The sequence below is a fragment of the Lynx canadensis genome, chromosome E3 (assembly GCF_007474595.2).
Source record: "Lynx canadensis isolate LIC74 chromosome E3, mLynCan4.pri.v2, whole genome shotgun sequence".
In the NCBI taxonomy this organism is placed as follows: Eukaryota; Metazoa; Chordata; class Mammalia; order Carnivora; family Felidae; genus Lynx; species Lynx canadensis.
Genome location: NC_044318.1, coordinates 4,620,208 through 4,632,799, shown reverse-complemented (window position 1 = coordinate 4,632,799; position 12,592 = coordinate 4,620,208). Strand labels below are relative to the sequence as shown.

The following is a 12,592-nucleotide window of genomic DNA, read 5'->3' as shown; positions in this document are numbered from 1 at the left end:
GCCCCATGGCCCCGTGAGCAAGAAGAGACTCTTTTCCTGCACAGGTGGTTAGTAATTTGGTTCTCGGCACATCACACCAGCTCCTGCAGCCCTCCTTCTGCGGAACTGAGACAGCATTTGTTTTGTTTCAAAGAGCCTCTGACATCTGGCAGTTTCCGAAAAAACATCACCACTTAAAATTCATTTTCTCTCTGGGTTTTTGTTCACTTGAAGTTTGTCTTCTTTTGCCTGTGGTCTGCGAAGCCATTGGGAAAAAGTATCATGGGTATTTCTCTGTCCCTGTGATCCCACCTGTTGCTCACCTGCGTCTCTGATCATGGCACCTGGTGATCCTAACTCACAGCTGAAGGGTCTCAGGCTGGGATGGGGAGGGCTGGGAGACTACAGGCAGTGACTGGGGAGGAAAGAAGCAAAAGAATCCAAACAACCTGGTCTTAACATTGGCCTTGGCTTACGAAGGCACAGCCCCAACAGAAGCACAAACTGGACAAAGTTTTATACACTTACTTCCCAGCTTCCTCCATCTAAGCCCAACATCAGGCTCTCTCAACCTCTGGGCTATGCTCATCTGTGATAATCCCTCCCTTCAACATCTTTTCTTCTTAGAGTAAGGCAAAACTCTAAGATAGCCCCAAGATCCCCACTCTCTAGTGTCCATGTCCTCTATAATCCTCTGTCGCTGAGTGTGGGCAGAATCTGTGATTAAGTTACATGGAAAGGGGGAAGAAGTTTTCAAATGTGATTAAGGTCCCTAATCAGTTGACTTGGAGTTAATCAAAAGGGAGATCATCCTGGGTGGGCCTGACCTAATCAGGTGAGCCCTTTAAACAAGATGAAGTTTCAGAGATTCACTTCTTGGTCTTCAAGGAGAAGCAGACAATCATGCTATGATCAGTCTGTGGAGAGGGGCAGGCTCTAAGGAGCTGAGGTCCTCAGCCCAACACCCACAAGAAACTGAATTCAGTCCAACAAATTGGATAAGCTTGGATGAAGACCCCAAGCCTCAGATGAGACCCCAGCCCCAACTGACACCTTGATTGCAGCCTTGTGAGAACTAGTTAAGCCCTGGCCAGATTCATGACCCATGAAAAACATGGGATAATAAACCAGTGTTGTTTTAAGCCACTAATAATTTGTTATATAGCAAAAGAAAATTAATTATAGAAGCTACCATTTTTGATCACTGATAGAAGTTTCCATTCTCTCTTACATAATGATCTTTATCTCAGCCCTGAGACAAACTCCATTTCCTACAAATGAGGTTGAGACCCAGGGAAGTGATATAATTTAGCAAAGCCTTGGTATCTGGTGCACAAGCTAGAACTCATTCCCACATCCATACAAGTGAAGTCCACAATCTGTAAAACACCTACTAAATTCTGCCCCTCTCCCCCAGCCTTGCTCTTCAAAAACGTCTCCCTTCAATGATGGATCCCAGCCAAGAATTCAAAGTTATTGAACTCCTGATTTTGAGAAAATTTAGTAACTATCTACAAAAATTAATAATAATAAATACTATTTTTGAATCCATATGTTTCAAATACTGAGCTCTCCCCATTGGGATAGATGATATTATTATGATTATTACGTATATTTTTATTATCAATTATATTATATAATCATATTATCATTTTAATTATCTCCTCCATTTTATTTATGAGGAAACTGAAGCATGAAAAGGTAAATAAAGTTGCCAGAGATTACACAGTCAAGAAACAGTAGAAATAGCACCTGAACACAAGCAAACTAACATCAGAGCCCTGCATTTAACCATCACAACATAGTATCCTCTAACAAAGGTCTTAAGTCTGACATTCTGAAACCAAAGAGTACCCAATAAGAGCTTGGAACTGCACATAGCCTCTGAAGGCTAATGGATTTCAATTTGCTTCTGGAAAATCACAAATAAGTACATTTATATGAGGTCTTCTGTGTAACTGATGGGAGTAGTCAACGAGACTATTCACAATTATTTGGTTCACGTTCCAGGCACATGGAAGTTGGCATAACCATGTGATCTATTTTGTCCAGTGAAATATGAGCAGAAGTAACTTATGTCACTACCAGGTGGAAAAATTAAGACACTGTTATTTGCCACATTACTGTCCCCCTGCAATGGTGATCAAGCAGACAAATACAGATGGAGCTTTTATCAGCCTGGGTCCCTAAGTGACTAGAATGGACAGACCACCCCCACAGTACCCAGACACACATTGGACACGCAAGTGACTAAGAATAAACCTTGTTGCACTGCACAACTGAGATTTAGGAATTGTTGTTACAGCAGCATAACCCAAACCAAACTAATACATTGCCCTACCTAGGTCTTCTTACCAAAAGCAAAAGCATTTTTAAAGTTAATGACATTATAAATAAAAAAGCAAATATCAACATAATCTGCACTTTGTCAGGCTAATAGACCCCACAAAGCCAACAGCCATAAGTTAAGAGAAACAAATCATTAAGTTGAAAACATAACTGTCAAAAGAGGCACAACCGACTAATTTAGTGATTGGTGATGAACATCAGGCAAGACACAGATGTTGTCCCATCATCATTTATTGTATGCCTAATTGCACATAACGTCTGACTAAGAAAAACACAAAGTGTTCAAGTTCATTGTCTGTAGTTCAAAGAAGTCACTCTCCATTAATTTATCTGTAAAATATGGATTTATTGAGCAATTCTCATGTCTCAGTTACTATGCTGGGTGTTGGCAATTCAATGATGAGCAAGGTGTGGCCTTGCCCTTGAGGAACATGGGCTACTGAGGGACACAAAAATAAAAAGGTGATTTAAAAAAACATATAAAATGAAAAAAATAAGAAAGTCCATGAAGTGAGAAGCAAGAGGCTGAGGTGGAGAACAACAGGAAGTCCACTTCATAAAGGGGGTCAGGAAAGACTTCTCTGTGGAGACAGCATTTAAGCTAAGACATAAAGGATGACAGCCTAGTTTGGGGAAAAGCCAAGGAAAATCATTCCCAGAGATGAGCAGGTCCTAAGACAGGAAGAGGCTTGTTGGGTTCGAAAACCAAAAGGAAGCGAGGGTGACAGAAGCAGAGGAGACAAACAGGTGGGAGACAGGAAGGCAGTGGAAAAGTGGGAAGGAGGCTCAAGTTCTCAATTTTATGCTCCAAGCAATGGGAATCCAAAACAGGAATCCTAAGATCACTTTAGATGCTGCCAGGTGGGATATGGATTGCTGAGGGCTCTTGGCAGGAGCAGGAAGACCAGTTAGGAGGCTGCTGCCACAGCCCAGCTGAGATATGGTGGTGTCCTAGACTAAGAAAGGAACAATAAAGATGGAGACAATGGACAACTTGAGATAAAGTTTAGAATCACAGGACTTAATGATGGGGGGAAAGGGCAAAAGAAAACAATGCCTAGCTTACTGCTTTAAATATCTGGGTAGATGGTGATGTCATTTAAGGAATGGAAGAGGCTCAGATTGGGTGCAAGGAAGGAAAAGGATGAAAAGCAAGAGCGTGGTTTTGGTGACTTTGGATGTGTTAAATGTGAGATGTCAATTTTGTTGACAAGTGGGAAAAAAAAAAAAAAAAAAAAACAAGAAAAACACTGAATGTGTAAGTCTCGTGTTCAAAGGAGAAGTCTGAGCCAGAGATAGACATTTGGGAGTCAACAGCCCAAAAATGGCAGGTAAAGCTATGGGAATGGATGGGCTCCCCTAGTGAGAAAGTCTAAGGAGAGCAGAGAAGTATGTCAAGACTAGGCTGTGAGAACAGCCAACATTTAAATGGTGATATTGCTGGATGAACAAAGACCTAATTGAATGCCATCCCCTACCTCCCAATCCCTGCATTACACTAAGAGGGGGCTCAGCCTCTGTGTATTTCCAAGGAACCCCTAGGTGTCTCTCTCTTCTGAGACCTTTTCCAAAATCCTCCTTTCATGTTTAGTGAAAGGGGGTTCTCAAAATACTTGCTTTTTCTTCCCCCATCCAGCCTAAGCAAAAACTTTTAACTATGAGAGGAATAAAGAAGCTTTAGTATCTGTTCTGCACTGCTAATTCCATCAAAGATTTCTCATTATTCATGCCTGGCAGTCTAATTTTCTTCTTTTGCCTCTCCCAGCACAGTCAGAGCCTTAATTATTGACCTTTTCACTCTCCTACCACCACCTCTTCCCCTCATCTCAGTTCTCAGGGAGTTCTGCTCACAAGATTATCTGCTGGATCCTCATCTGGGGATAGAAGTTGTTTCCCGTGGATGAGTGTCCCCTTCAAATCTCTATCAGAAAAGTCAGAGATCTCTGTGCATCAAATATTAAACTCAAGCTGAACAGATCATGCTTCCGGTTTCTTTCCTTCCAGCCTGTGGATTAACAGGTTTACAACCTTTACTAAGAAGGTCACCAAATGTTCACAAGGTTGGAGTTCCCAAGGGTAATAGTACGCCAGCTCTCATTCTCCTGCTCAGAATGCAGCATGAAACAGTATTACATGGCCGCATTTGCAGAATGATCCATCTTGTTCTAGGGGCCACATTTTAAGAGAGATGGACAAACTAACAGGTACTCAGAAAATGGTTACTACAATGAGGAAGAAAATTGAAGCCACACCAAGTAAGCAGGGGTCAAAAGACTTAGAGATGTTCAGGCTGAAGAGAATATTCTGGTAAAGGGGCCAGGAAACTACGGTTTATAGGCCAAATCCAGACCGATGTGTGTTTTTGTAAATAACATGTTACTGGAACTCAGTTACATCCATTTATTTATGTATTGTCTGGCTGCTTTTCATGTTTTTCATGCTAGGGGCAGAATTAAGTAGTTGTGACAGAGACCATAAGACCTGCACAGTCTAAAATATTTACTATCTGGCTCATTACAGAAAAAGTGTCCCAACCCAGATCTGGAAAAGGAAGGGAATGGGCAGGGGGAGAGAAGCGCAAATATGGTTGCATTCAAACATCTGCTGTAAGTAAAAGGAATTCAATTTGCTCGGTGTGGTCCAAGGAGGTCAAATGAGGGGTGAGAGACTGAAGGTACAGACAAAGGATCAGCTGAGTATGAGGACAAACTCTCCAACAGGCATAGAATCCACCCCAGAATGCCTCCCTGGAGTAATGAAGATGATACTGGTAGAAGTCTGCATGTGGCAAGTGCACTGTGTCCCCTAGGAGCACACAGGTTTAGATGGAGATTTTGTTAAAGGAAGCATGCAAACTGAAGGGGTTTTGAAAGGCAGAGTGAGACTGGAGAAAAGGCTCCGGCCAGAGAGAGCAGAGAGGAGAAATTATAGGGAGGAAGGACAAAGTGATGTGGCCACATAGCAAGGAAATTCACAAAAGTTCTGTTCTTTGGTTTAATTTTTTCTTTCATTTTATTTATTTTAGAGACAGAGAGAGCATGAGTAGGGGAGGGACAAAGGGAGGAGAGATATTCCCAAGCAGGCTCCATGCGTAGCACAGAGCCTGATGTGGGGCTCGATCCCACAACCCTAGGATCATGACCTGAACTGAAATCAAGAGTGGGACACTCAACCGAGCCACCCAGGCATCCCCAGTTCTTCAGTTTAATTTTCAGTTAAAGCAGTATTTTGTCAATGTTTCTGAGGTTGCATTTGTGGAAATTTAGAGGAGAGTGGTGGCATTTGTCTTAAAGAAATAGTACATTAGCCCCCAGAGACCTAGGTCCACTCCAGAAGAACCAACCCTTCTGGGTATGTCACAGACACTGGGAGGTCATTCTGATCCTGATAACCCTGAAGCCGTGTGAGTCTGAAAACATGACCTAAGAATAACACCAGCACTTATTTCAACATGTGGCATGAATCTGGCTGAAGTGAAGCCACAAGAATACGTTTTTAAAATTTTTCTTTCATGTAAAATCCTTCCTCGGAATTTGTAAGGCTCAACCACATGGAGATATTTCCAGGAGGTAAAACAATTTTTGAGTTTTGAGATTTCCCTGAGATGGTCCAAACCTGTGAAAATTTCACAGAAGCTGCCCAAACCCACAGAATGTACAACACCAGGAATGAACTATAATATAAACTATGAACTTTGGGTGACTGTGATGTGTTCAAATGTAACAAATGTCTCACTCTCGTGGGGGATGTTGATAATAGGGGAGGCTGCGCATGTGTGGCGGCATGGGGTGTGTGGGAAATCTCTGTGTCTTCTCAATTTTGCTGCGAACCTGAAACTGCTCTAAAAATTTAAGTCTTTAAAAAATGTTCACAGAGGTTTCAAGCAAGAGGACATTGAGGAAATAAGTCAGTTCTGGGTTGAATCCTATGAACTCATGGGTCTTCAGCAGATGGGAAATGCAGATCCTACATGCTCATCCCCTCATGAGCTATTCCTACTGCACCGAAAACTAAGTAGCTTTAAGCCACATCAGCTCATTATTTCTCATGATTCTGTGAGCTGGCCAGTCTTTCCCTCTGCTTGTTTCACCTGGGCTCACTTGTGTGGCTGCATGCAGCTTGAGGCCCAGCTGGGCTGGAAGGTTGACAATGGCCTCACACAATGCCTGGCAGATGATGCTGGCTATTGGCCAGGGAACTTGGTTTTCCTCCACATGGCCACTTATCCTCTAGAGCCCCTCTCCACACGGCCCCTTGAGCAGGACAGGCAAGGCTTATTTAGTGCTGGCTTGCAGGAGAGCAAAAATAAGGGAAGCTACAGGGCTCGCAAGACCTAGAACCAGAAGTCAGAGACCATCATCTCAGCCACGATCTCTTGGTCAAAGCAAGTCATAGGCCAGTCTAAGTTCAAAAGAAAGGAAATGACTCCACTTTTTTTTTTCAAGCAGGCTCCATACTGGGTGTGGACTTGAGCTCATGACCCTGAGATCAGGACCTGAGCTGAGATTAAGAGTTGGATGCTTAACCAACTGAACCATCCAGGTGCCCTGTTGACTCCACTTACTAATGGAAAGGTTTGCAATCACATTGCAAAAGAGCATTTGTGGCATGTTGGACTCATGTTTGGAAATTACCTACCACACACATACACACACACACACACACACCTTTATATGCAACCCTCCCTTGAGGTGCATCCACTGCCAGCCAGAATCTAAACCTGACAGTACTCAATGGCAGAAAGAAATTAGAATGTCCTACATGCCAGTTCTCTTCTTGCTTAATTTTGGCCTCATCATAAGCAGTGCCTAACATGGTTTACATCTCTTGAGAAACACTTTAATTGATCTTTGGATCTATCAATAAGAACTTGAACCCATAGCAACAGCCTGTGCATAGGAAATGTTCAGCTCATATAGGTTTTTCCTTTCTAGGGAATCATCCTGAGAGGACCACAATGAAACTTGATATTCAAAAAGTTTAAGTCCCAATAATTACTAGGTTTAACAGGATGCATCTCCTAATCCTTTCCTTTCATCACAAACATGTAGCTTTTTCATCCTACCACTCCTCTCTTCTACTGAGACTTGTACCTCTTCCTACTTCAGTCATGTGGCTCTAGTGAAGGCTGCCATGAGCTTACATGGCCCTGCCCCCTGGTCACAGTTGATTGGTCCAGGGATGGGCATCTAACCCAAGTAGGCCGATCAGAGTTCTTCCCTTGGATTATTTTTCCTAACTGGAACTGGAAAATATAGTCATCTTCTGTGATGACAGGAATTCTGGAATGAGGAAATACAGGAGCTTTTGTGGTCATATTCCTCACCTTATGGAGAAAACCAGTCCTGAATGAAAGAAAATTAAGATGATACGCAAAGGCAGACATAGAGATAGAAAGAGAAATCTGGTGGTATGTGAGTACCTGCTTGTGAAACTCAGCTGAATCCCTGCCTTTCTGCAGGATGATTTCAGTGACATGGGAAATCATTCCCTAAAAAACCCATAGCAGAGGCCTTGCCCATAGCATATTCGTACTCATCATTCTAGCACTGCATGTACCCAAGACTGAAACACCCCATGTTGGCCCCCTTCCCTTCCTTGAATCACTTCCCCACACCCCTAGTGGTGCTTCCGGGGATTATCTCTCAAATAAACTCTTGTACCCCCATCCTTGTTTCAGGGTCTGCTCCAGGGTGAAACCAGACTCAAACATGGTCCCTCTTCTTACCTAGACTAATAATATATGGGTTTTTGCCACTTTCAACCAAGAGTTCTATATATTACCTCCTTCTGGGATAATTCCCAAAATGTGTTTGGAATTCCCCATCTCCACTCCATTAACTATGTCATAAATATACAGATTTCTTTAAAAAGTTTAATGATATTCTTATAACTTCACAAAGTTTAATGGTATCCTTAGGTTTGACACAACACCCTGAAATTTTATAAAAGTTTCCATAACTGATATATGACCCATTCAAAAGACAATAAGAGCCAGAGATGGCTCTACTGGACTTGCAAGGAAGTATGGCACAATCAAGAGGACATGGCTGGAAGATGCTTCTGGAACTGTGGGACCCTCAAGCCTGCACGCCTCAGAGCTGAATACTAGGAAGCTTGAAAACATACTGGCAAGAAGAGATTTACTCTCTCCTCCATATTTCATCCTCCACCCCATTCAAAGTGCTCAATAAATATTTGATAAACAAGTGATGGATTTATGCCTTTCAAACCAGAACTTATCAAAGAGAAAACAAGACACTGCTATAACCATAAGCATCATATTGACCATAATGAGAATTTTCTCTAGTCAACTACCTCCACCAAATTCTGCTGATTACCCAAATGTGGCACTTCAGGGATGTTTCAGTGGACATGGCAGACTGTTTGTTGCATTATTGAAAGCTATTTTTTCTGTGCTTCCAGAATACAGAGATGCATATAGATTGTCCCAAAAAGGGCCTAAGTGATTACAATTATACAATTGTATACGATTCTCAAAGGGCCAAACCACTTACTACAAGTATTCTAATTCCCTTGGAGAATCTACACACCAAGACTCAATATTCTCTCCTTGCACAGTCCCAATTCTGGGATCAACAGCAATTCTCCTCTGGGTCCGGCTTTCTCAGAGTAGCATACATTGTTCATTGCCACCAAGGGTATTCAGGGACACAAACTAAAGATAATAATGCTTTACTGTCCCTCAATCATCTGTCCCTGCCACATGTGGAAAGGAACGCCAAGTCCAGTTTGTCCAAGCACAAAACAGAATCATTGGCATCATCAGATCAGATAACAAAATTTTTAGTAGCAATTTATCATCATGCTACAAGTAACCAACATCTGTTGAGCACTTACATTGTTAGGGACCAACATAAGTACTTTACCTGCTGTATTAGCCATGATACACTGGTTATGCCACAGCAACAAATTAACCCCCAAAATCTCAATGGCCTGGCAACAAAGGTTGACTTCCCACACTCCATGTGCACCATAGGTTGGCTGGGGAATATGCTCCATAGGGTCACTCAGAGACCCAGAATTATGGGAAGCCTAACACCTCAACACAAGACTTCCAGTTAATGGGGTGGCAGGGGATAAGAGAATGGGATGGTCAGGCACCAGCTCTAGACACCTTCAGGCTGGAAGTCATGCATGTGGCTTCCGCTCATAGTACCTTGGTTATAATTCCAAGGGGGCTGGGAAATGAGGGGGAGAAGATGGATAGCCCATGAGCAGTAAGCATTCCTACCAATGTACAGTATCTCATCAAAGTCTCACAAACTTAGGAAATACATCATTATTCCTTTTTACAGAGAAGAAAACAGAAATAATAGGGAAGTTAAGGGACTTGTGCCAAGGTGTCACAGACAGTAAGTGGCAGAGTCAAGATATGAACCCAAACTTCAAAACACACTCAACCTGGAAAACTTCAAAACACACTCAACCATAATGCTGCACACTCATCACAAAATTCTATGGAAATCCTTCAAATAGCAAAACACCACGCTAATGAATAGGAGAAGCCAAGTTATGCAAATACACAATGGAGCTCCTCCAACACACCACCTCTTCACCCCAAAGATTCAACCTAAGCAAATACCTGGAACAGATTCCAGGCAATTTCAGCAAGGGGGAAATGAGTCATTGATGTGGGGTCTGATATCCAGCCTTCAGTCCCCCATGTCAAGATAAAAATCTTCCAAAAACTTCCCCTAAATACCTGAGCAGACCTTCAAGTCCTGTCACAGAAAAACCCATTGGTGACATCTTTACACAATGCAAAGATCTTTCTAAAAGAGCAAAGGTAAATATCATCCATATACCTACAGGAAGAGGTCAGAAGCAGATGCTGTCATATCCAGAGGGATGGCTGAGCGATGGTTCTTCCAACAGGTTAATTCCACCCAGCCTGCAAAACTCAAATCTAGCACCACCTCCTCCAAGGAACCCTCCCCTACCCAGCTTCTCCAGGTTGGGACCCTCTATCTCTGCTCCCACATCACTTCCCACGCACACCTCCAGCAGGGCCCTTCCATTGCATATAATACTTTACTTGTCTGCCTGTCCCCTGGACTCTGAGCCACCCACAGGCAACCTCTGCATCTATTTTTCTGTGTCTCTTACCCCTAGGATAGAATATGCGCTCAACAAATGTGGGGTGTGAGGCACCTGGGTGGCTCAGTCAGTTAAGTGGCTGACTTCAGCTCATGGTTCATGAGTTTGAGCCCCACATCAGGCTCTACGCTACAGCTCAGAACTTGGAGCCTGAAGCCTGCTTCTGATTTTGCCTCTTTCTTTGCCCCTCCCCACCCTTCAAAAATAAATAAAATAAACATGAAAAAATAGTATGCTTTAAAAAAAAGAATAGTATACAAAGCAATTTGTTCCCTTGGGAAATTTAATACACCCCTCCCATGCCCAGCAAACATGTAGCCAAGTATAAAAACTGAAGTTCCAGCCTCACATCTGCTGTAGTACCTTGAAGTGGTTCCATAGTCTCTCTGAACTATTTATGCAGCAGATAATAAGTAAAAACCACCTGATAGATATGTTGTAAAAATTTAGTGGAAAGCAGAGGGTATTCAAACAAATATTCATAGGAGCACTATTCACAATAGCCAAATGGTGGAAACAACCCAAATGTCAATCAGCTGGTGAGTAGATGTATAAAAAGTGGCATATCCATACAGTAGAACACTAATAAGCCATGAAAAGAATGAAATGTTGATGCATATAACAACATGGATGAACCTTGAAAACATCATGCTCAGTGAGAGAAGCCAAACACAAAAGGTCACATACTTTATGATTCCGTGTATGAAATGTCCAGGCGAGGCAAATTCAGACAAAGAGCAGATTAGTGGTTGCCAAAGACGGAGCAAGGGAAGAATGAGGAGTGACTGCTAATGGGTATAGGATTTCCTTTTGATGGGATGAAAAAGTTCTGTAATTAGATAGAGATAATAGCTTTACAACATTGTGAATGCACCAAATGTCACTGAATTTGTACACTTTCAAATGGTTAAAATGGTGTTATCCTATGTGTATTTAGCCACAGTATTCTTTTTTTATTTCTTATGGGGCATTTCCAACTAATAACCTACCTAGGATTTTTTTTAGTTAAATGGAATAGATAATGTATATACAGTTCCTAGTCCTCACAAGCCCTCAATCCATGGTGGCTGCGTTTGTAGTCATAATTCACAATAATTTGTTCTCCCTATAAAAACAGAATATACTGAGCAAAGGAAAGCACCAATCTAATTTGTTCCCCAAATCTTCACAATAGCGGAATTGATATAAAAGTCCAAAATATTTCACACGGTTTGACTTATTTTTATCATGGTAACATATGCATGACATAAAATTTACCATTTTTACCATTTTATAGTGTACAATTCAGTGGCATTGAATGCATTCACAAGGTTGTACCACCATCACCACCATCCATTTCCAGAACTTTCCATCACGTAAAACATGACATCTTGTTACATTCCAGGTGTTTTGATCCACAGCAGAGCTCAGGCAGAATTATCAATTTGGACTTTGTTCAATCACAGATAAAAAAGGGAGAAAATGGGAGCCGGCCCACAAACTCTGTGATGTTGGTGCTCGCAGCATGACAGGGTTTGGGGTCCTCACGCTGCTGCTGCCCATCCTGCTGGGCTGGGCCAGCTGCCACCCTGTCCCTGGAAGGAAGAACTTCAACAAGCTGCTGCTGATCTCCTTCGATGGCTTCCGCTGGAACTATGACCAGGATGTGGACACCCCCAACATGGACCGCCTGGCCCAGGAGGGCGTGAAGGCCAAGTACCTCACACCACCCTTCGTGACAATGACGTCCCCGTCTCACTTCACCACCATCTCAGGTAAGCTCCACTCTGCAGCCAATTTGCCAATGCTAGTGGAAGCCCCAGTGTCTGTCATTCCCTGAAATACAGCTCATTCTCAACCAGCTCTTGGGAGACGGAGGCAGTTCATGCAAATGGAAGAAGCATTAGCTAAGAATATTCAGGTTTCTAGAACCCCACTGCTACAGAGCCCCAGTCTGCAGACAGAATCAGGACCACACAGCTGCAACCTCCCTACCCCCTGCTCCCTGTTCCCCAGACCCACCCACCCTGCACCTTGCCTTACACACAGTGGCTGGTGATCTTTTCCAAAAGTAAATTATTAGGGGCGCCTGGGTGACTCAGTCATTCAAGCATCTGACTTCAGCTCAAGTCATGATCTCGCAGTTCATGAGTTCGAGCCCCAC

General features: G+C 42.8%; 1 protein-coding gene across 1 annotated transcript in view; it reads left to right on the top strand.

Annotated features, from left to right (window-relative positions):
* The first annotated feature begins 11,953 nt into the window (after positions 1–11,953).
* The window catches only part of LOC115504536 (ectonucleotide pyrophosphatase/phosphodiesterase family member 7-like), a 30,980-nt gene continuing 30,341 nt past the window's right edge, over positions 11,954–12,592 (top strand). Inside the window, exon 1 of the mRNA XM_030301548.1 lies at positions 11,954–12,203. Coding sequence (XP_030157408.1) covers positions 11,954–12,203 — 250 coding nt within the window. The remainder of the gene's footprint in view (positions 12,204–12,592) is intronic.